This window comes from Pseudophryne corroboree, chromosome 4, assembly GCF_028390025.1.
Source record: "Pseudophryne corroboree isolate aPseCor3 chromosome 4, aPseCor3.hap2, whole genome shotgun sequence".
Classification (NCBI taxonomy): Eukaryota; Metazoa; Chordata; class Amphibia; order Anura; family Myobatrachidae; genus Pseudophryne; species Pseudophryne corroboree.
In genome coordinates this window covers 787014032-787039703 of record NC_086447.1, presented here as the reverse complement: position 1 = coordinate 787039703, position 25672 = coordinate 787014032, and the positions used below count along the sequence as shown (strand labels likewise).

The following is a 25672-nucleotide window of genomic DNA, read 5'->3' as shown; positions in this document are numbered from 1 at the left end:
CCCCAGTAGGAAACGGAGAACCAGTGTGCCCAATAGCCATGTGGTGGCCTTTCAGAGAGGTATTGAAAAAGAGATAATGATTTGTAGGAGGATAGCTAAGAAAACATGGGGCACGATTCAGACTTGATCGCTGCTGTGCGTTTTCTCACAGCGGCTGATTATCGAATGACTGCGCACGCGCGTCACCAAACAACAACAGGCATCGCTGACCAGCGACAAGCTGGTGCAAAAATTTAGAAAGCACAGTCATTCGCATGCTGATTGACAGGAGGAGGCCGTTTGTGGGTGATAACTGACCATTTACTGGGAGTGTCAGGGAAAACGCAGGTGTTCCCAAGCATTTTTAGTGAGGGTGTGTGATGTCAGCTCTGGTCCCTTAGGGATGTGCACCTGAAATTTTTCGGGTTTTGTGTTTTGGTTTTGGGTTCGGCTCCGTGGCCGTGTTTTGGGTTCGAACGCGTTTTGGCAAAACCTCACCGGATTTTTTTTGTCGGATTCGGGTGTGTTTTGGATTCGGGTGTTTTTTTCAAAAAACCCTAAAAAACAGCTTAAATCATAGAATTTGGGGGTCATTTTGATCCCATAGTATTATTAACCTCAATAACCATAATTTCCACTCATTTTCAGTCTATTCTGAACACCTCACAATATTATTTTTAGTCCTAAAATTTGCACCGAGGTCGCTGGATGGCTAAGCTAAGCGACCCAAGTGGCCGACACAAACACCTGGCCCATCTAGGAGTGGCACTGCAGTGTCAGGCAGGATGGCCCTTCCAAAAAATACTCCCCAAACAGCACATGACGCAAAGAAGAAAAAAAAGAGGCGCAATGAGGTAGCTGTGTGAGTAAGCTAAGCGACCCTAGTGGCCGACACAAACACCTGGCCCATCTAGGAGAGGCACTGCAGTGTCACGCAGGATGGCCCTTCCAAAAAATACTCCCCAAACAGCACATGACGCAAAGAAGAAAAAAAAGAGGCGCAATGAGGTAGCTGTGTGAGTAAGCTAAGCGACCCTAGTGGCCGACACAAACACCTGGCCCATCTAGGAGTGGCACTGCAGTGTCACGCAGGATGGCCCTTCTAAAAAATACTCCCCAAACAGCACATGGCGCAAAGAAGAAAAAAAAGAGGCGCAATGAGGTAGCTGTGTGAGTAAGCTAAGCGACCTTAGTGGCCGACACAAACACCTGGCCCATCTAGGAGTGGCACTGCAGTGTCACGCAGGATGGCCCTTCCAAAAAATACTCCCCAAACAGCACATGACGCAAAGAAGAAAAAAAAGAGGCGCAATGAGGTAGCTGTGTGAGTAAGCTAAGCGACCCTAGTGGCCGACACAAACACCTGGCCCATCTAGGAGTGGCACTGCAGTGTCACGCAGGATGGCCCTTCCAAAAAATACTCCCCAAACAGCACATGACGCAAAGAAGAAAAAAAAGAGGCGCAATGAGGTAGCTGTGTGAGTAAGCTAAGCGACCCTAGTGGCCGACAAAAACACCTGGCCCATCTAGGAGTGGCACTGCAGTGTCACGCAGGATGGCCCTTCCAAAAAATACTCCTCAAACAGCACATGACGCAAAGAAGAAAAAAAAGAGGCGCAATGAGGTAGCTGTGTGAGTAAGCTAAGCGACCCTAGTGGCCGACACAAACACCTGGCCCATCTAGGAGTGGCACTGCAGTGTCACGCAGGATGGCCCTTCCAAAAAATACTCCCCAAACAGCACATGACGCAAAGAAGAAAAAAAAGAGGCGCAATGAGGTAGCTGTGTGAGTAAGCTAAGTGACCCTAGTGGCCGACACAAACACCTGGCCCATCTAGGAGTGGCACTGCAGTGTCACGCAGGATGGCCCTTCCAAAAAATACTCCCCAAACAGCACATGACGCAAAGAAGAAAAAAAAGAGGCGCAATGAGGTAGCTGTGTGAGTAAGCTAAGCGACCCTTTGGGTTCGAACGCGTTTTGGCAAAACCTCACCGGATTTTTTTTGTCGGATTCGGGTGTGTTTTGGATTCGGGTGTTTTTTTCAAAAAACCCTAAAAAACAGCTTAAATCATAGAATTTGGGGGTCATTTTGATCCCATAGTATTATTAACCTCAATAACCATAATTTCCACTCATTTTCAGTCTATTCTGAACACCTCACAATATTATTTTTAGTCCTAAAATTTGCACCGAGGTCGCTGGATGGCTAAGCTAAGCGACCCAAGTGGCCGACACAAACACCTGGCCCATCTAGGAGTGGCACTGCAGTGTCAGGCAGGATGGCCCTTCCAAAAAATACTCCCCAAACAGCACATGACGCAAAGAAGAAAAAAAAGAGGCGCAATGAGGTAGCTGTGTGAGTAAGCTAAGCGACCCTAGTGGCCGACACAAACACCTGGCCCATCTAGGAGAGGCACTGCAGTGTCACGCAGGATGGCCCTTCCAAAAAATACTCCCCAAACAGCACATGACGCAAAGAAGAAAAAAAAGAGGCGCAATGAGGTAGCTGTGTGAGTAAGCTAAGCGACCCTAGTGGCCGACACAAACACCTGGCCCATCTAGGAGTGGCACTGCAGTGTCACGCAGGATGGCCCTTCTAAAAAATACTCCCCAAACAGCACATGGCGCAAAGAAGAAAAAAAAGAGGCGCAATGAGGTAGCTGTGTGAGTAAGCTAAGCGACCTTAGTGGCCGACACAAACACCTGGCCCATCTAGGAGTGGCACTGCAGTGTCACGCAGGATGGCCCTTCCAAAAAATACTCCCCAAACAGCACATGACGCAAAGAAGAAAAAAAAGAGGCGCAATGAGGTAGCTGTGTGAGTAAGCTAAGCGACCCTAGTGGCCGACACAAACACCTGGCCCATCTAGGAGTGGCACTGCAGTGTCACGCAGGATGGCCCTTCCAAAAAATACTCCCCAAACAGCACATGACGCAAAGAAGAAAAAAAAGAGGCGCAATGAGGTAGCTGTGTGAGTAAGCTAAGCGACCCTAGTGGCCGACAAAAACACCTGGCCCATCTAGGAGTGGCACTGCAGTGTCACGCAGGATGGCCCTTCCAAAAAATACTCCTCAAACAGCACATGACGCAAAGAAGAAAAAAAAGAGGCGCAATGATGTAGCTGTGTGAGTAAGCTAAGCGACCCTAGTGGCCGACACAAACACCTGGCCCATCTAGGAGTGGCACTGCAGTGTCACGCAGGATGGCCCTTCCAAAAAATACTCCCCAAACAGCACATGACGCAAAGAAGAAAAAAAAGAGGCGCAATGAGGTAGCTGTGTGAGTAAGCTAAGCGACCCTAGTGGCCGACACAAACACCTGGCCCATCTAGGAGTGGCACTGCAGTGTCACGCAGGATGGCCCTTCCAAAAAATACTCCCCAAACAGCACATGACGCAAAGAAGAAAAAAAAGAGGCGCAATGAGGTAGCTGTGTGAGTAAGCTAAGCGACCCTTTGGGTTCGAACGCGTTTTGGCAAAACCTCACCGGATTTTTTTTGTCGGATTCGGGTGTGTTTTGGATTCGGGTGTTTTTTTCAAAAAACCCTAAAAAACAGCTTAAATCATAGAATTTGGGGGTCATTTTGATCCCATAGTATTATTAACCTCAATAACCATAATTTCCACTCATTTTCAGTCTATTCTGAACACCTCACAATATTATTTTTAGTCCTAAAATTTGCACCGAGGTCGCTGGATGGCTAAGCTAAGCGACCCAAGTGGCCGACACAAACACCTGGCCCATCTAGGAGTGGCACTGCAGTGTCAGGCAGGATGGCCCTTCCAAAAAATACTCCCCAAACAGCACATGACGCAAAGAAGAAAAAAAAGAGGCGCAATGAGGTAGCTGTGTGAGTAAGCTAAGCGACCCTAGTGGCCGACACAAACACCTGGCCCATCTAGGAGAGGCACTGCAGTGTCACGCAGGATGGCCCTTCCAAAAAATACTCCCCAAACAGCACATGACGCAAAGAAGAAAAAAAAGAGGCGCAATGAGGTAGCTGTGTGAGTAAGCTAAGCGACCCTAGTGGCCGACACAAACACCTGGCCCATCTAGGAGTGGCACTGCAGTGTCACGCAGGATGGCCCTTCTAAAAAATACTCCCCAAACAGCACATGGCGCAAAGAAGAAAAAAAAGAGGCGCAATGAGGTAGCTGTGTGAGTAAGCTAAGCGACCTTAGTGGCCGACACAAACACCTGGCCCATCTAGGAGTGGCACTGCAGTGTCACGCAGGATGGCCCTTCCAAAAAATACTCCCCAAACAGCACATGACGCAAAGAAGAAAAAAAAGAGGCGCAATGAGGTAGCTGTGTGAGTAAGCTAAGCGACCCTAGTGGCCGACACAAACACCTGGCCCATCTAGGAGTGGCACTGCAGTGTCACGCAGGATGGCCCTTCCAAAAAATACTCCCCAAACAGCACATGACGCAAAGAAGAAAAAAAAGAGGCGCAATGAGGTAGCTGTGTGAGTAAGCTAAGCGACCCTAGTGGCCGACAAAAACACCTGGCCCATCTAGGAGTGGCACTGCAGTGTCACGCAGGATGGCCCTTCCAAAAAATACTCCTCAAACAGCACATGACGCAAAGAAGAAAAAAAAGAGGCGCAATGAGGTAGCTGTGTGAGTAAGCTAAGCGACCCAAGTGGCCGACACAAACACCTGGCCCATCTAGGAGTGGCACTGCAGTGTCACGCAGGATGGCCCTTCCAAAAAATACTCCCCAAACAGCACATGACGCAAAGAAGAAGAAAAAGAGGCGCAATGAGGTAGCTGTGTGAGTAAGCTAAGCGACCCTAGTGGCCAACACAAATACCTGGCCCATCTAGGAGTGGCACTGCAGTGTCACGCAGGATGGCCCTTCCAAAAAATACTCCCCAAACAGCACATGACGCAAAGAAGAAAAAAAAGAGGCGCAATGAGGTAGCTGTGTGAGTAAGCTAAGCGACCCTAGTGGCCGACACAAACACCTGGCCCATCTAGGAGTGGCACTGCAGTGTCACGCAGGATGGCCCTTCCAAAAAATACTCCCCAAACAGCACATGACGCAAAGAAGAAAAAAAAGAGGCGCAATGAGGTAGCTGTGTGAGTAAGCTAAGCGACCCTAGTGGCCGACACAAACACCTGGCCCATCTAGGAGTGGCACTGCAGTGTCAGGCAGGATGGCCCTTCCAAAAAATACTCCCCAAACAGCACATGACGCAAAGAAGAAAAAAAAGAAAATAGAGGTGCAAGATGGAATTGTCCTTGGGCCCTCCCACCCACCCTTATGTTGTATAAACAGGACATGCACACTTTAACCAACCCATCATTTCAGCGACAGGGTCTGCCACACGACTGTGACTGAAATGACTGGTTGGTTTGGGCCCCCACCAAAAAAGAAGCAATCAATCTCTCCTTGCACAAACTGGCTCTACAGAGGCAAGATGTCCACCTCATCATCATCGTCCGATTCATCACCCCTTTCACTGTGTACATCCCCCTCCTCACAGATTATTAATTCGTCCCCACTGGAATCAACCATCTCAGATCCCCGTGTACTTTCTGGAGGCAATTGCTGCTGGTGAATGTCTCCATGGAGTAATTGATTATAATTCATTCTCCATCATCTTCTCCACATTTTCTGGAAGTAACCTCGTACGCCAATTGCTGACAAGGTGAGCGGCGGCACTAAACACTCTTTCGGAGTACACACTGGAGGGAGGGCAACTTAGGTAGAATAAAGCCAGTTTGTGCAAGGGCCTCCAAATTGCCTCTTTTCCCTGCCAGTATACGTACGGACTGTCTGACGTGCCTACTTGGATGCGGTCACTCATATAATCCTCTACCATTCTTTCAATGGTGAGAGAATCATATGCAGTGACAGTAGACGACATGTCAGTAATCGTTGGCAGGTCCTTCAGTCCGGACCAGATGTCAGCATCAGCAGTCGCTCCAGACTGCCCTGCATCACCGCCAGCGGGTGGGCTCGGAATTCGTAGCCTTTTCCTCGCACCCCCAGTTGCGGGAGAATGTGAAGGAGGAGATGTTGACAGGTCGCGTTCCGCTTGACTTGACAATTTTCTCACCAGCAGTTCTTTGAACCCCTGCAGACTTGTGTCTGCCGGAAAGAGAGATCCAACGTAGGTTTTAAATCTAGGATTGAGCACGGTGGCCAAAATGTAGTGCTCTGATTTCAACAGATTGACCACACGTGAATCCTGGTTAAGCGAATGAAGGGCTCCATCCACAAGTCCCACATGCCTAGCGGAATCGCTCTGTTTTAGCTCCTCCTTCAATGCCTCCAGCTTCTTCTGCAAAAGCCTGATGAGGGGAATGACCTGATTAAGGCTGGCAGTGTCTGAACTGACTTCACGTGTGGCAAGTTCAAAGGGCAGCAGAACCTTGCACAACGTTGAAATCATTCTCCACTGCGCTTGATTCAGGTGCATTCCACCTCCTTTGCCTATATCGTGGGCAGATGTATAGGCTTGAATGGCCTTTTGCTGCTCCTCCATCCTCTGAAGCATATAGAGGGTTGAATTCCACCTCGTTACCACCTCTTGCTTCAGATGATGGCAGGGCAGGTTCAGGTTTTTTTGGTGGTGCTCCAGTCTTCTGTACGCGATGCCTGCACGCCGAAAGTGGCCCGCAATTCTTCTGGACACCGACAGCATCTCTTGCACGCCCCTTTTGTTTTTTAAATAATTCTGCACCACCAAATTCAAGGTATGTGCAAAACATGGGACGTGCTGGAATTTGCCCAGATGTAATGCACGCACAATATTGCTGGCGTTGTCCGATGCCACAAATCCCCAGGAGAGTCCAATTGGGGTAAGCCATTCTGCGATGATCTTCCTCAGTTGCCGTAAGAGGTTTTCAGCTGTGTGCGTATTCTGGAAAGCGGTGATACAAAGCGTAGCCTGCCTAGGAACGAGTTGGCGTTTGCGAGATGCTGCTACTGGTGCCGCCGCTGCTGTTCTTGCAGCGGGAGGCAATACATCTACCCAGTGGGCTGTCACAGTCATGTAGTCCTGAGTCTGCCCTGCTCCACTTGTCCACATGTCCGTGGTTAAGTGGACATTGGGTACAACTGCATTTTTTAGGACACTGTGGAGTCTTTTTCTGACGTCCGTGTACATTCTCGGTATCGCCTGCCTAGAGAAGTGGAACCTAGATGGTATTTGGTAACTGGGGCACACTACCTCAAGAAATTGTCTAGTTCCCTGTGAACTAACGGCGGATACCGGATGCACGTCTAACACCAACATAGTTGTCAAGGCCTCAGTTATCCGCTTTGCAACAGGATGACTGCTGTGATATTTCATTCTCCTCGCAAAGGACTGTTGGACAGTCAATTGCTTACTGGAAGTAGTACAAGTGGTCTTCCGACTTCCCCTCTGGGATGACGATCGACTCCCAGCAGCAACAACAGCAGCGCCAGCAGCAGTAGGCGTTACACTCAAGGATGCATCGGAGGAATCCCAGGCAGGAGAGGACTCGTCAGACTTGCCAGTGACATGGCCTGCAGGACTATTGGCTTTCCTGGGTAAGGAGGAAATTGACACTGAGGGAGTTGGTGGTGTGGTTTGCGCAAGCTTGGTTACAAGAGGAAGGGATTTACTGGTCAGTGGACTGCTTCCGCTGTCGCCCAAAGTTTTTGAACTTGTCACTGACTTATTATGAATGCGCTGCAGGTGACGTATAAGGGAGGATGTTCCGAGATGGTTAACGTCCTTACCCCTACTTATTACAGCTTGACAAAGGCAACACACGGCTTGACACCTGCTGTCCGCATTTCTGTTGAAATACTTCCACACTGAAGAGCTGATTTTTTTGGTATTTTCACCAGGCATGTCAATGGCCATATTCCTCCCACGGACAACAGGTGTCTCCCCGGGTGCCTGACTTAAACAAACCACCTCACCATCAGAATCCTCCTTGTCAATTTCCTCCCCAGCGCCAGCAACACCCATATCCTCATGCTGGTGTACTTCAACACTGACATCTTCAATTTCACTATCAGGAACTGGACTGCGGGTGCTCCTTTCAACACTTGCAGGGGGCGTGCAAATGGTGGAAGGCGCAAGCTCTTCCCGTCCAGTGTTGGGAAGGTCAGGCATCGCAACCGACACAATTGGACTCTCCTTTGGGATTTGGGATTTCGAAGAACGCACAGTTCTTTGCTGTGCTTTTGCCGCAAGTCTTTTCTTTTTTCTAGCGAGAGGATGAGTGCTTCCATCCTCATGTGAAGCTGAACCACTAGCCATGAGCATAGGCCAGGGTCTCAGCCGTTCCTTGCCACTCCGTGTCGTAAATGGCATATTGGCAAGTTTACGCTTCTCCTCAGAAGCTTTTAATTTTGATTTTTGGGTCATTTTTTTACTGATCTTTTGTGTTTTGGATTTTACATGCTCTGTACTATGACATTGGGCATCGGCCTTGGCAGACGACGTTGATGGCATTTCATCGTCTCAGCCATGACTAGTGGCAGCAGCTTCAGCACGAGGTGGAAGTGGATCTTGATCTTTCCCTATCTTTTTAACCTCCACATTTTTGTTCTCCATATTTTGCGCACAACTAAAAGCCACCACAGGTATACAATGTAGATGGATGGATAGTATAGTATTACTTATACTTATGGACGACGAGTGACGACACAGAGGTAGGTACAGCCGTGGCCTACCGTACTGCTGCTTAGTGCTTATATATAAATATAATATACTGTATAACGGACCTGGTGGACAGTGTCAGCAGACTGCTAAACTAGTATGAAGAAAGAAAAAAAAACCACCACAGGTATACAATGTAGATGGATGGATAGTATAGTATTACTTATACTTATGGACGACGAGTGACGACACAGAGGTAGGTACAGCCGTGGCCTACCATACTGCTGCTTAGTGCTTATATATAAATATAATATACTGTATAACGGACCTGGTGGACAGTGTCAGCAGACTGCTAAACTAGTATGAAGAAAGAAAAAAAAAAACACCACAGGTATACAATGTAGATGGATGGATAGTATAGTATTACTTATACTTATGGACGACGAGTGCACTGACGACACAGAGGTAGGTACAGCCGTGGCCTACCGTACTGCTGCTTAGTGCTTATATATAAATATAATATACTGTGTGTATAACGGACCTGGTGGACAGTGTCAGCAGACTGCTAAACTAGTATGAAGAAAGAAAAAAAAAACACCACAGGTATACAATGTAGATGGATGGATAGTATAGTATTACTTATACTTATGGACGACGAGTGACGACACAGAGGTAGGTACAGCCGTGGCCTACCGTACTGCTGCTTAGTGCTTATATATAAATATAATATACTGTATAACGGACCTGGTGGACAGTGTCAGCAGCAGACTGCTAAACTAGTATGAAGAAAGAAAAAAAAAAACACCACAGGTATACAATGTAGATGGATGGATAGTATTACTTATACTTATTGACGACGAGTGATGAGTCGACACAGAGGTAGGTACAGCCGTGGCCTACCGTACTGCTGCTTAGTGCTTAATTATATATATAATATACTGTATAAAGGACCTGGTGGACACTGCAGTGTCAGCAGACTGCTAAACAAACTAGCATGAAGAAAGAAGAAAAAAAACACCACAGTGTTTTTCATTCAGACAAACGTATACTGGACTGGTGGTCACTGTCAGCAAAACTGTGCACTGTACTCCTGTTATAACTGCTCCCCAGTCCCCACAATTAGGCAGTGTGAGCAGTGCACTCAGCACAGATATATCATGCAGCAGTGCAGCACACTGAGTGAGCACAGATATGGTGGAGCGTTTTTTTTTCAGGCAGAGAAACAACGGATTAAACTCAAAACCCTGCACTGTACTCCCTAACAGCTTCTCCCTGTCCCCAATCCTCCCCACAATTATAACTAACTAAGTTCTAATATAATACAACGGACTCGGAGAGGACGCCAGCCACGTCCTCTCCCTATCAATCTCAATGCACGTGTGAAAATGGCGGCGACGCGCGGCTCCTTATATAGAATCCGAGTCTCGCGAGAATCCGACAGCGGGATGATGACGTTCGGGCGCGCTCGGGTTAACCGAGGAAGGCGGGAGGATCCGAGTCGCTCGGACCCGTGTAAAAAAAAGGTGAAGTTCGGGCGGGTTCGGATTCCGAGGAACCGAACCCGCTCATCACTAGTCCCGATCTGCCTGTTCTCTTCGCACTGTAAGAGTAAGTCCTGGGCTGCGCACAGTCTGCACACAGTGGAAAAATCATTCAATGGTGAGTGAGGTGCGAACGGATTTGCAGCTGTCCGTTGACTGAGGGACATTTGAAGCATGGCGTACACATGCGATCGCACACTTGCACAGCGAATTTACACTACCTTTGGTTGGCGACTATCTGATCGCAGGACAGCAAAATTAGCAGCCCAGCGATCAGGTCTTAATTAGGCCCATAATAAGATACATGCCTAAAGGATTCTTGCTATTGAAAAAACTATTTGAGATTATAGCCTTAACTACATACCCATTCCTTCTTTCAGATAAATGTTATAGAGTTACTGCCTCTTCTATGGTGAAGAAGTCCTTCCTTCACTTTTCATTGATATCAGTCATTTTTTGTATACTAGTAAAGATGGATGTGAAAAAATAAGTTTGCAGACTTATGTCATGGAGTAGTGTGTTGTATGGGAACAAAGAGGATATGAACACATTTAATTCTGTGTTTTTTTATGCTTAAAAAACGCAGGGCACTGCGGAATGTCACTAGAAAAATAAATTAAAATTTGATGTTTTTCTATGTATGGTTTCGTGATCAGTGTTTGTTCAGGTCATACTTTCCGATTTCTTTCTGGGCTGTACGGGACAATTGTATCATTGTGGCTCCACCCCCGCTATACAGTGCAGATTACACAGGCATTGTAAAGTGGGGGTGGGGCTACAATTACGCGATTCAGCATGAATTGCATTTCTGGGCCTCTTAGGACTGTCCACTTTTGCTTCATGAGTGGATGGCCATTTGTGTGCGTTGGCGGGGGGGGGAGGGGGGTTGTAGCGAGCAGCTGGTGGGGGTTTCTTTATCTAATAGAGTTATGTTCATTGTTATGATTGTTAATAAAGGTGATTTAATAAGAGGTCCACGCTGACGTCTACTGTAAGTAGTAACGGCAAACTACTGAGCACAGAGTAGTAACAAACTACTGAGCAGCAACAGCTTTGTCGTAAAAAAAAAAAATTGAAGCTCTGCCACTATATCTAGACAGCGCTGTAGCAGGCCCCCCGATTAGATTATATGATGTCACACAAGGGGGCGGAGCAACCAGCAGAAGGAAGTATAGAGCTACCCACATGCTCTAGTCTAGATACTGTATTGTGCATGCCCGAAGTTTCTCCTATAGTCTCTGTGCAACACTGCAGTGCTTGCTTGATTCAGAGGCTGTGGGGCAGCGATAGTGCCAGGAGTTAAAGTGAGCCGGAACAGGGCAGAACTGCGTCACTTCCACTTGGAGTAGTAAAGCAGTTCCGCCTCCTCCGGCTCACCTCACCCAATGTGTGCCCGGCGCCGAAGGAAGATGCCGGGTGCCCACTGAGATTGTGTTACCAGCGGGCGACCAGAGCTCACTACTGAGCTCCGGCTTTCGGCTCCTGACTCTGTCAGTGTGCGCTATGGGAGAGACGTCATGACGTCTCTCTCATAGTGCTGGGGAGTGGACGCCAGGAGGATCACAGTGGTCGGACGTGGGAGCGGGGCTTGGTAAGTATGGTGTTTTTTTTTAAAAAAACATATGTGTGACTGTGTCTACTGGGGGCAAGCTACAGGGGGGCAAACTACTGGGGGCAAGTTACAGGGGGCAATCTACTGGGACAAGCTACAGGGGGCTAATCACTTGGGGCAAACTACTGGGGGCAAGCTACAGGGGGCAAAGTACGGGGGCTAACCACTGGGGGCAATCGACTCTGGGCAAGCTACAGGGGGCAAGATACTGGGGGCAAACTACAATGGCGCTAACTACTGGGGACAAACTACAAGGGGGCAAACTACTGGAGGCAAACTACAAGGGTGCAAGCTAGGGGGGGGCATAACTACAGGGGCGCTTTACTACTGGGGAATAACTACAGGGGTGCACAGAGCCGGCCCTAGCCAATTTGATGCCCTAGGCAAAATTTTGTCTGGTGCCCCCTAGCTCCGCCGCTAGTTCTGCATCTGTACCTGCAACGCTCAGGTAGTGGGGCCCACCGGGGGGTTACCCTGTGGGCCAGTTCAACTCTGCACAATGCCACACAGTAATGACCATAATACATATAATTCCACACAGTAAAGGAACCTTACACATATGCCCCACATTAGTAATGCCCATAATATACATAATGCCACACAGTAATGCACCTTACACATATGCCCCACATTAGTAATGCTCATAAGACACATAATGCCACACAGTAATGCACCTTACACATATGCCCCACATTAGTAATGCCCATAATACACATATACTGCCACAGATACTGCCACACTTGCTGGTTATACAAAAAGATCAGTATCAAACATGTAGAACTAGAAACTGTTCATTCTCTTCACTGTTCAGTGTGTTTGCTGGTGTCTGTTACTCCCGTTAACTGCATGCACTTTACTTTATACTGTGGGAGTGATATTCTCTGCCCTCCAGTCTGATGTGTCCAAAAGTTACGCTGCACTGATGTTTCATATAGAAATAGCACAACGCAACTTACTGACCACGTTACAGTGCTAGATGGCAGGGGAATTTTACGGTATGGACTGACCAGGAAATAAAGGGGGTAATTCCAAGTTGATCGCAGCAGGATTTTTGTTAGCAATTGGGCAAAACCATGTGCAGTGCAGGGGAGGCAGATATAACATGTGCAGAGAGAGTTAGATTTGGGTGTGGTGTGTTCAATCTGCAATCTAATTTGCAGTGTAAAAATAAAGCAGCCAGTATTTATCCTGCACAGAAATAAAATAACCCACCCAAATCTAACTCTTTCTGCACATGTTATATCTGCCTCCCCTGCAGTGCACATGGTTTTGCCCAATTGCTATCAAAAATCCTGCTGCGATCAACTTGGAATTACCCCCATAGTGTGGGGAGAACACTGCCCATATTATGTCCCTGCAGACACCTGGGGTTTGCACAGGGATAAGGGACACACACAGGATGGCAGGGTCCCCCTCCCCCATGTGCACAAGCAGTATAGGTGATGTCAGGTTTCTGTGAAGCAGTCTTCCAAAATACACATGTGTTATCATAAGAAGCCATCCAGTAATAACCTTATATAGTCAGTAAAAATGTCACAGGTCCAGGAATTGCATTTACTGAGCTTCTGCTGTCTGTCTGAGGTCTCACAAGTCAGGGGCATTCAAGGATGTCGGAGGAAGTTTAAGGCACAGTGTGCATTTTTTTTGACAAATGTAAACAGCAGTGTATACAAGTACTGATTGAATACATTTGGAAAGTAACAGTTAGTTTGCGGACTGTCCCTCTCAGCATGAGATACTGCAGGGACATGCTTGGATGCCCCTAGACATGCTTGAATGCCCTAGGCAAATGCCTAGCCTGCCTATAGCTAAGGCCGGCTCTGGGGGTGCATTACTACTGGGGGCATAACTACAGGGGTGCATTACTACTGGGGGCATAACTATAAGGGTACATTACTACTGGGGGCATAACTACATGGGGCTTTACTACTTGGCAAACTACTGGGGGCATAACTACAGGGGCTAAACTACTGGGGGCATTACTACTTGGGGGCTAAACTACAAGGGGGCAAACTACAGGGGGGCATTACTACTGGGGGCTAAACTACAAGGGGGCAAACTACAAGGGGGCTAAACTACTGGGGGCATTACTACTTGGGGCAAACTACATGGGGCATTACTACTGGGGGCTAACTACAAGGGGGTTAACTACTGGGGGCAAACTAAAGGGGCGCATTACTACTGGGGGCATAACTACAGGGGCACATTACTACTTGGGGCAAACCACATGGGACTAAACTACAGGGGCATTACTACTCGGGGCTAAACTACATGGGGCAAACTACATGAGGACTAAACTACAGGGTCTAAACTACTGGGGGCATTACCACTGGGAGGCTAAACTAAAGTGGGGGTAAACTACTGGGATCATAACTGCAGGGGCATTACCACTGGGGGCTAAACTACTGGGGGCATAACTACTGGGGCTAAATTACAGAATGCTAAATGACTGGGGGCATTACTACAGTCAACATTACTACTGGGGGCAATACTACACAAGGGCATTACTAATGGGGGCACTACTAATGAGGGCATTATAAATGGGGCACTTTATAAGGGGCATCATTCCTGGGGACATAAGGGGCACTACTACTGGGGGCATTGCATAAGGGGCAATACCACTGTGGGCACTACCAGTACAGTGGACATTGCATAAGGAGCACTACTACTGTGGGCATTGTAAAAGGGGTGCTACTGCTGTGGGCATTGTGTATTACAGGGTGCTACTACTGTGGGCATAATGTGTATTAGGGGTGCTACTACTGTGGGCATTATTATTATTGTGTGACCACGCCTTTTTCTTTTTGAGACCATGCCCCCTTTTCGGGGCGCGCGCAATACCTTTATTGCATGGGCGCCGGTGGGAGGGTGGATGAGTTCCACCACCTCTCTAGGACCACTTTAAGCACTGGATAGTGCTGCCCCCAGGACCCCGCACCCTGTGCAACTGCACTGCACGCACATACCTCCCATACCGACAGCGGATGTGGGTATCCAGTAGACATATAGGTGCAATGCTCTGCATCTGCAGGTTTATAAATGACCTATTTTATGAATGCAAATTTATCCACATTAAATAGCTATCAATGTTGCAGTTATTTTAAAATGAACAAAATAGTAACATTTACTTATTACTCGGATCAGGTTCTCCTGGCACAGAGAAGATGGGTGTATTGCCTTCTGCATTCATCAGGATCCTGCCAAAAGGAAAGGATATAATGAATCAATCAGCAACAGTATATTCTGAAGAGAACAGCTGCATTTTCATCATGACACATTTGCAACAAAACTGCTCATGCATAAATCTGTTTGTCTGTGTTAATATAATGCCTTAATACTGGGGATATGTGTACAAAAATTGAAGGATAAGTTTCCATGCTTTACCATAATGTCACAGGTGCGATTGTATAATGTATTACACAAGTGATCCTACTATACTTATAAACCTTTATGAATTATATCTTTATAAATGCTGAGTTGTGATGTCACTGTTTGCAGTTGGTGAGTTATTATAAGAGCCGGCCATAGGCATAGGCAAACTAGGCAATTGCCTAGGGCATTTGATATGCCTAGGTGCATCAGCAGCTTCTGCTGATTAAAATTATATGCGGCATGCCTATATTCTGTGTGTAGCATTTCATATGCAGATACAGCCACAGTCTCACACAGAATATAGGCATGCTGCATATCATTTTAATCAGTAGAAGCTGCATGTGCATCCTAACCACATAGCAATGCAAATAAGATGCATTTTCATTAAAAAAAGGTGCCAGACGTTAGCATTGAGGCAAGATTTATGAGGACACATCTGTATCCAAGCAGAGGCAGAGGTCACAGTGTTAGTGGCAGTGTGATTGCTGTGTGCATGTGAGTGGGTTGGTTGTGCAGTAGTGTTCAGAATATGTGTAAGGAGCATTATGTGTGTCATGTATAAATGCATTAATAATGTGCAACATATGTGTAAAGGGCACTATGCACTGTCATTATGTGTATAAGGGCATTAATAATGTGCGGCATATGTGTGAAAGGGTACTACTGTATGTGTGTCATTATGTGTATAGGGGCACTAATAATGTGCAGCAAAGGTGTAGGGGGCACTATGTGTGTTATTATGTGTATAAGGGCATTAATAATGTGCGGCATATGTGTAAGGGACATTATGTGTAAAAGGGCATTAATAAAGGATGTCATAATGTGTAAGGCGCATTATGTTTATAAGGACATTAATAATGTGTCTCATATGTGTAAGGTGCATTACTGTGTGGAGTTATGTGTATAAATGCATTACTAATGTCTGGCATTATGTGTATAAGGTGCTCTACTATGTGGCGTTGCGTATAGAAAGGGCACTACTGTGTCGCCTAATGTGAATAAAGAGCAATAGGGTGTGGTGTAATGTGAATAAGGAGCAATTCAGTGTGATGTAATGTGAATAAGGGGCTCTACTGTGAGGAGCAACGTTTATAAGGTAAAGTGATACTACTGTGGGATGTAATATGAATTATGGACACTATCGCATGATCAAATGTGAATGAAGAGCAGTACTGTGTGGCATAATTGGAATTGGGGTTACTATTGTGTGGCCATGCCCCTTACCAGCAAAAACACACCCCTTTTAGAGCTGTGCGCCAAATGTGCAAACTATTTAAAATATAGGGGGTACAAACACCAAAATAAGGACTGCTATGGGTGAGGGATGATGGTGCTGGGAAAGAGGTGCAAGGTCAGAGGCGGAACCAGCGGTGGTGATAGAGGGCACCAGCCAAAATCTTGCCTAGGGCATCATATTGGTTAGGGCCGGCTCTGGTTAATATGGTGTGATTTTAAGAAAATTATTTAAATTAAGGAATAGTTTTCCTGGGGGACAGGTTTGGACTGGCCAACAGGGGCAAAGGGATAATCCCCGTTGGGCCCCATGGCCTGAGGGTGCCATCTTTTCCTCTAATGTCAGGTTCCAGACTGTGCACTTAAATTATACATTGTTACTCTACAGACATTCAGTTACATGGCCTTTAATGGATAGCTATTCTCTACTGGTAAGTAGTCACACTCCTTAAACATGGGGTCCTACCACTGCATTCCCCCGGTGGGCCCTTCATGCCACAGTCCAACACTGCTGGGGGAGATGTATTGAGTTCTCTATAGAGGGGAGAAGTGGACAAGTGGAGAAGTTGCCTATAGCAACTAATCAGCTTCTACCTATCATTTTATAGAATTTACTTGATAAATGATAGCTGGTTGGCCATGGGCAACGTCTCCACTCATCCTCTCTTTAGCAGGTTTGCTACATCTCCCCCATTCTGAGCAAAAGTGCTTGGCCTGTTTTCACACAGCCTTTACATGGGGTCAGAAAATCTCATTGACTATTAATAGCCTTATTATTCACAGTAGAGAATCCCGTTTATAAACCACTTCCAATAATTGTCAAGGTATAAAAAAAAACCTTAAACCAAATAAACTTTTAATTTTGCATTAGAACAATGGGCCCAACACACTTATAGATTTTACTAAACTATATGAACGTTCTCGTTCATTAATGAACGCAGGGTCGGACTGGCCCACAGGTGTATAGGGGAAACCACCACTGGGCCCCACTGCCTGGGGGCCCACCCCCTCTTCTGCGGATCAGATTTTGCACTTGAATTACACATTATACATATGTTATATTGTACCGCACAGGACAATGGTGTAATTTCTACAGTGTTATTAATCTAGTACATTATCATGCATGCACTAGCAGTATTTGCTATATATCAAGGGGCCCAGAACATGCATTACTGGTTAGCTAAGCCTTCAAGCATGGGCCCCTATCACTGCATTCCCCGGTGGACCCTTCATGCCCCAGTCTGACACTGAATGAACGAGAACTCGTTCATATCGTTAAGTGTATAGGCACACACGAGGAACGATGCGTGGCCCCGCGCTCGTTTATCGATGGTGCCAGGTCACTTATGCATACAGGCCAATATGGACAATCTTGTCCATATTAGCATGCATTCCTATGGAGCCATGTGACTGGGGGGAGTGAAGAAACTTCACTACCCCATCACCTCCCCCCACAGCCAGGTCGCCCGTTGGCCGTATCCGCTGTCGGGCAGCTCGGCGGCAGATCGGGTAATGTGTAGGGCCCATATAAGAATTGCAGTGTCCCTGTTCTGCCTATGAATGGAAACCTACGAGGTGATTCTCGGCATGTAGCACCCTAAAACCAGTGACGTGCGGTGAGGTAAATGGCAGAGGAGGCACTGACTAGTATCAGAGCCAGATTTACACACACATATATGAACCCCACGGTCCATGTGGGCATAAGACAAAGGCGTAGCAGTATATTCTACTGGAAATTTGTTTGAATTTTGATCAGAGATGTGCGGACAAGGTAGGTAGGTGAGGCAAAACCTCTCCTGCCATACTCCAGTATACTTCAGAGCTTTGACTATAAAAATGATTAGAATAATACAAAGAAGATATTTCTAACATATTCTTTGTAAATAATAATTTTTCTAGTTAAAGCTCTGGTGTACTCCAGAGCTTTGACTATAAAAATTATTATATACAAAGAAGTGATGTGCACCAGACATTTTTCGGGTTTTGTGTTTTGGTTTTGGATTCGGTTCCGCGGCCGTGTTTTGGATTCGAACGCGTTTTGGCCAAACCTCCCATAAAAATTTTTGTCAGATTCGGGTGTGTTTTGGATTCTGGTGTTTTTTTTTCAAAAACAGCTTAAATCATAGAAGGGGGTAATTTTGATCCTATAGTATTATTAACCTCAATAACCATAATTTCCACTAATTTCCAGTCTATTCTGAACACCTCACACCTCACAATATTATTTTTAGTCCTAAAATTTGCACCGAGGTCGCTGGATGACTAAGCTAAGCGACCCAACTGGCCGGCACAAACACCTGGCCCATCTAAGAGTGGCACTGCAGTGTCAGACAGGATGGCACTTAAAAAAATTGGCCCCAAACAGCACATGATGCAAAGAAAAGAGAAAAAGAGGTGCACTGTGATCGCTGGATGGCTAAGCTAAGCTAAGCGACACAAACACCTCAATATCACAGGAATTATTCATTCTAATCAATGGTATTATTGGTCCAAATCACTGGAAGAAAATGACAAAATCTCAGGAATTATTCATTCTAATCAATGGTATTATTGGTCCAAATCACTGGAAGAAAATGACAAAATCACAGGAATTATTCGTTCTAATCAATGGTATTATTGGTCCAAATCACTGGAAGAAAATGACAAAATCACTGGAATTAAATGACAGTAATGTCGGGAATTATATCAAATGGCAGTATCACTGGACATATACGGAAGTGTCAGACAGGATGGCACTTAAAAAAATAGTCCCCAAACAGCACATGATGCAAAGAAAAGAGAAAAAGAGGTGCACTGTGGTCGCTGGATGGCTAAGCTAAGCGACACAAACACCTCAATAGCACAGGAATTATTTGTTCTAACCAATGGTATTATTGTTCTAAATCACTGGAAGAAATTGACAAAATCACAGGAATTATTCGTTCTAATCAATGGTATTATTGGTCCAAATCACTGGAAGAAAATGACAAAATCAGAGGAATTATTCGTTTTAATCAATGGTATTATTGGTCCAAATCACTGGAAGAAAATGACAAAATCACTGGATTTATTTGGCAAGATCACTGTAATTAATAATTATAAATCACTGATATTAATTGGTAAAATCTCGCTATCGCCTGCCTAGTGAAGTGGAATCTAGATGGGATTTTGTACCAGGGACACAATAACTTCATCAATTGTCTAAATCCCAATGCACTAATGGCGGAAAATGGGCGCATGTCTAACAGCGCACTGATTATACTGAGAACTGATTATACTGCTCACTGATGATACTACGGAGAACTGACACTGAGCAGCGAGAACAGCACTGGACTATTGTACTAAAGTATACTGGTCACCATAATGCAGCACTGACACTGAGCACAGATATTAAGCACTGATCAGGATACTAGAAGTGACACGGTGCAGCAAGATAATGCTATGGCCTACTGTACTATACTACTATATACTGGTGGTCACCACAATGCAGCACTGTACTACTATATACTGGTCCCCACAACGCAGCAAAGATATTGAGCAGTGATCCAGAGAATAGAACCGAGTCTGACACGGAGCTGCAAGATACAGCAATGGACAACTGTACTGTACTACTATATACTGGTGGTCACCACAATGCAGTACTGTAGGACTATATACTGGTCCCCACAATGCAGCAAAGATATTGAGCACTGATCTGGAGAATAGAACTGAGTCTGACACGGAGCTGCAAGATACAGCAATGGACAACTGTACTGTACTAGTATATACTGGTGGTCACCACAATGCAGCACTGTACTATTATATACTGGTCCCCACAATGCAGCAAAGATATTGAGCACTGATCCAGAGAATAGAACCAAGTCTGACACGGAGCTGCGAGATACAGCAATGGACAACTGTACTGTATTACTATATACTGGTGGTCACCACAATGCAGCACTGTACTACTATATACTGGTCCCCACAATGCAGCAAAGATATTGAGCACTGATCCGGAGAATAGAACTGAGTCTGACACGGAGCTGCGAGATACAGCAATGGACAATTGTACTGTACTACTATATACTGGTGGTCACCACAATGCAGCACTGTACTACTATATACTGGTCCCCACAATGCAGCAAAGATATTGAGCACTGATCCGGAGAATAGAACTGACTCTGACACAGAGTTGCAAGATACAGCAATGGACAATTGTACTGTACTACTATATACTGGTGGTCACCACAATGCAGCACTGTACTACTATGTACTGGTCCCCACAATGCAGCAAAGATATTGAGCACTGATCAGAAGAATAGAACTGAGTCTGACACAGACCTGCAAAATACAGCAATGGACAACTGTACTTTACTACTATATACTGGTGGTCACCACAATGCAGCACTGTACTACTATATACTGGTCCCCACAATGCAGCACACTGAGCACAGATATTGAGCTTTTCAGGCAGAGAACGTAGCCACGTCCTCTCCGCTCAATCGACAATGCACGAGTGAAAATGGCGGCAACGCGCGGCTCTTTATATGGAATCCGAATTTCGCGAGAATCCGACAGCGGGATGATAACGTTTTCCCCCGTTCGGGTTTTGCGTGTTAGGCGGGAAGTACCAAGGCTGCCTCGGACCCATGTAAACCATGTGAAGTTCGGGGGGGTTCGGATCTCGATGAACCGAACCCGCTCATCTCTATAATATACATATATATATATATATATATATATATTTTTTTTTTTTTTTTAAGTCAGTTGGAGAGAGCACAAGGAGAGAGAGAGAGAACTGCATGGTAATACAATACCATAAGGGAACACACAATTGTATGCACCCATAAAGATATGAGGATATGTAGAATAAGCGATCTAGAATGGCAAACAACCCTTTCAGACCACTTCTAGGTTGTACCAGGAGGCAGTGTTGGACTGGGGCATGAAGAGCCCAACAAGGGAATGCCATGGTAGGGGCCCATGTCGAGTGACCCCATTTATTAACATTCACAAATATATCTGTAGAAGATTCAACAGATTGCTAGAATGGAAAATATTTTGCAATCATTAGAGGATATATTTTCCTATATATATAATAGACTTTCTGTCAGTAATATCACTGATTGGCACTGTGGTCCGCTGAAATACCTAAAATAGTAACAGCTTGTATGCAGCTGCACAGCAAATGTAAATAAAATGAAGGTCTTTAGAAAGTGGTAACATTTGGACCTTCAATGCAATGTCATTTTTTTCAATGTTTTGCTCCTATTTTTATGTAAATGCACCTGGTCATACTGATTCTATGAGAATTGCATCATTCTGGCCCTACCCCCTTTTTATTGACTTATATAGACTGACCATATTATCCCTTTAACCTGAGACACTCATGAATTACACAGGTTCTGTGGCTGGCTGACTACAAGCCTGCATTTCACCTGGTTTTAAGCAGCCACAGGACCTGTGTAATTCATGAGTGTCCCAGGTTAAAGGGATAATATGGTCAGCCTAAGGAAGAGGAGGGGGAGGGGGCGTATTAGTGCAGCCACTTTTATCTTCTCTCTAGTCTTCTCCTAGAGAGAATTATATAAAGTCTGCAACTATAGTGTGGGTTGTTTAGAGTGTGCTACAGCATATATAACTTTGCAATATAAAAACATGCACATTGCACACATAAAATTTCGAACAGACTATGGGTCCAGGCACACAAAGTTTAAGTACACAAGCCTGATGCTACTAGGATACCAAGAGCAAACTTACCTACTTTCAATTTATCCTCTGCGGGAGAAGCCCGGAGAGGAGACAATGCAGGAGGCTTTGGGGGTGGGGCGGGGGCGGGCTGTGACATCAAGCCCCACCCCCAGATTGAGAAAATGACGCGATACGTGTCATTTGAACCCCTCCCCACGGACCCCCGAATACGGGAGAGGATGTCTCCATCCTGCCCGCATCATGCGGGAGACCTGTATACTCTTCCGGTGGTGTGGGGGGCTACCCCAAAAAACAGGAGCCTCCCGCAGCTTCCGAGAGAGTAGGCAAGTATGACCCAGAGCAGCATACAGATGCTATCTTAAGCACATGTGCAGTGCAAATTGCCATAAAGCAGAGTGCAGACAGACATAGCGTTCCTAGGGGGTAATTCAGAGTTGATCGTAGCAGCAAATTTGTTAGCAGTTGGGCAAAACCATGGGGGTCATTCCAAGTTGATCGCACGTAGCAACTTTTTGCTGCTCGTGCGATCAACCTGCAGCCACCTATGGGGGAGTGTCTTTTAGCATAGCAAGGCTGCGAACGCTTGTGAAGCCCCGCTATGCTAAAAAAGTTTAAAGTAAAACAAGACCAGGGCTGCAGTTACTCACCCAGCGCGACGGATCCAGCGATGAAGGTCCCGGTCCTGACGTCAGACCTCCGCCCTCCAAACGCCTCGACGCGCTTGCGTTGGACCACGCCTGGAAAACGGTGAGTATCCGCCCCAGAATGCCTCCTGCCTGTCCGTCTTCTTGCGATCTCCGCTGCGGTCACATTTCTCCCTGGCGGTGTCGTTGCAATGCGTCCGCCTCGCATGCGCATTTCTGACCTGTTTGCACCACAGCGAAGAACCACCGCGTGCGAACGGGTCGGAATGACCCCCATGTGCACTGCAGGGGGGGCAGATATAACATTTGCAGAGAGAGTTAGATTTGGGTGGGTTATTTTGTTTCTGTGCAGGGTAAATACTGTCTGCTTTATTTTTACACTGTAATTTAGATTTCAGTTTGAACTCACCACACCCAAATCTAACTCTCTCTGCACATGTTATATCTCCCCACCCTGCAGTGCACATGGGGCCTAATTCAGACCTGATCGTAGATGTGCTAAATTTAGCACATCTACGATCAGCTTCCCTGACATGCGGAGGGTCGCCCAGCACAGGGCTATTCCGACCCACATGTCTGGCCCTACCCGCCACACAAGTACAAAAGCATCGCACAGCGGCGATGCTTTTGTACTTGAAGAGTAACTCCCTACCAGCGCAGCTCCTGAGCGCTGGCATGGAGCTATTTGTCAGTGTCCGGGTCGCAGCGGCTGCGTGTGACATCACACAGCCGCTGTGGCTCACCCTCCACATGGTCCGGGTACACCTGCATTGCCTGGACCGCGCCCCTAAAATGGCGGCCAAACACCGATGGCCCACCCCCTCCCGCCCAGCGACCGACTCTGACTGTCAATCAGGCAGAGGCGATTGCAGGGCTGAGATGGGCGTCGGATGTCTGGCATGCGCCGGCACACTGCAGTGCCGGTGCATGCGCAGTTCAGACCTGATCGGCTGCTGTGCGAAAACGCACAGCAGCGATCAGGTCTGAATTAGGCCCTAGGTTTTTCCCAACTGCTAACAAATTTGCTGCTGCAATCAATTCTGAATTAGGCCCCTAGTGCAGTGTATCAGCACAGAAGCTAGTCAGTACACAGAAGCTGTGTAGAACACAGAGTGAAGACAGCACAGAGTGTTTACAGTGCAGTTTGCAAGCACAGAAGTTAGTCAGTACACAGAAGCTGTAGAAAACAGAGTTAAGACAGCACAGAGTGTTTCCAGTACAGTGTAGCAGCACAACAGAATATTAGAGCACAGAAGCTGCACAGTTATGTCTGTAATAAGCATTAATTCAGGAGCTACACCCATAATGGGGTCTATCAAGTAGTAAGGTACAGAGAATAATACAACCTGGAAGTTTGCTATGGAAATGCAACTAGAACGTGAAAGATTGTGGAAGGTTACAATAGATCCTGGTGCAGCTCCACACCCATATGATGTAGAAAGGTCATTGGCACTGTAGGGTTGTGTGGAGAAACACGTCTACTCGATTATAAATGGGAATATACTGTCTCAGCTAAAGATATGTGTACAGGACTACAGGCTGTTATGAGCCAACACAATGACCGCAATGGCTCACATGGCCCGCCTCCATCCCATCCATTGCTAGGCAGCCGGCTCTCTGCAGCAGCCGCACTGGTTGATGGTCCCAGCTGTTACTAAGCAGCCAGGACGCATTCCTGGCTGCTCCGTTACGCTGCGGCACAATTAAGTCAAAGGGGCCTGTCCTTGTTGGGCCAATCTGATTGTCCACTGTTTCTGGAAAAAGGCAAGAAGAGCCTAGCCTACACAAGCAGTTTTGGGTGGAAGCCATGTTCACAGCAGTTTATCTCAGGAACCAATTTCCTACATTGCCCTAATGGACATAGCACCTATTGAAATACAGTCAAGGAGAAATACAAGTTTAAGACATGTCAGAACGTTTAAAAGTATGACCTGTACACGTATGCCAAAAGAGAAGAGAAAAAAACTGGATTCAAAAACAGTCTACATATTATTGAATCCAAATACCAAAAAGCCAAGTCTAGAGATAATGGCCCTCATTCCGAGTTGTTGGCTCGCTAGCTGCTTTTAGCAGCTTTGCACACGCTAAGCCGCCGCCTACTGGGAGTGAATCTTAGCTTTGCAGAATTGCGAACGAAAGATTTGCATAATTGCGAATAGAAATTTCTTTGCAGTTTCTGAGTAGCTCGGGACTTACTCTGCCACTGCGATCAGTTCAGTCAGTTTCGTTCCTGGTTTGATGACACAAACACACCCAGCGTTCGCCCAGACACTGCCCCGTTTCTCCAGCCACTCCCGCGTTTTTCCCAGAAACGTCAGCGTTTTTTCACACACACCCATAAAACGGCCAGTTTCCGCCCAGAAACACCCACTTCCTGTCAATCACACTCCGATCACCAGAACGAAGAAATTTCTTCGTTAAGCCATGAGTAAAATACCTAACTTTTTGGCAAATTTACTTGGCGCAGACGCACTGCGAACATTGCGCATGCACAGTTTGCGAAAACCACTAACGAGCTAACAACTCGGAATGAGGGCCTTTGTGTTCAAAGAAACAGCGCAAGTTGTAGAAAAGCTGGATGTTGCAGAACAAGTATTTGTCACTGGCAATACCAGCAGCTGATATCTGAGTCAGACCAAATTGGTGGATTCTGGGAGTAGATAGCAGATTATGTATCGTGTAAGGAAAAAAAATCATATTTAATTTAGCAAAAGGGTGACAGAAGTTCCTATAGGCCTGAAGGTTGTTAAATCCTGAGGCACTCTGGGCCTTTGCTACTACTATATGGCGGGACTTTGTTACTACTATATTTTAGGCCTTTTTATGGAGTAGCTAGTAACCGATGTGTGTTTTAGGCCAATCAGATTATAATAAGGGAAGAGTTGAGTACTCAGCAGTCTTGAGAAAAGTATATTCAGACTAAGGCCTCTTATTTAAAACATGTCAGGAAAATACACTGTCTGCGTTTGTTGGTTCTTCTACCTGTCTATCCCTTCTCCTTGTCTATCTACTCTGCTTCTTCTCCTCCCCA

At 46.2% G+C, this 25672-nt stretch overlaps 1 protein-coding gene across 1 annotated transcript in view; it reads left to right on the top strand.

Moving 5' to 3' along the window:
- HAAO (3-hydroxyanthranilate 3,4-dioxygenase) overlaps positions 1-15210 on the top strand; it is a 177309-nt gene extending 162099 nt beyond the window's left edge. The window contains exon 10 of the mRNA XM_063919809.1: positions 14867-15210. Within this exon, the coding sequence (XP_063775879.1) occupies positions 14867-14969 (103 nt within the window). The 3' untranslated portion in view covers positions 14970-15210. The remainder of the gene's footprint in view (positions 1-14866) is intronic.
- Positions 15211-25672: the final 10462 nt, after the last annotated feature.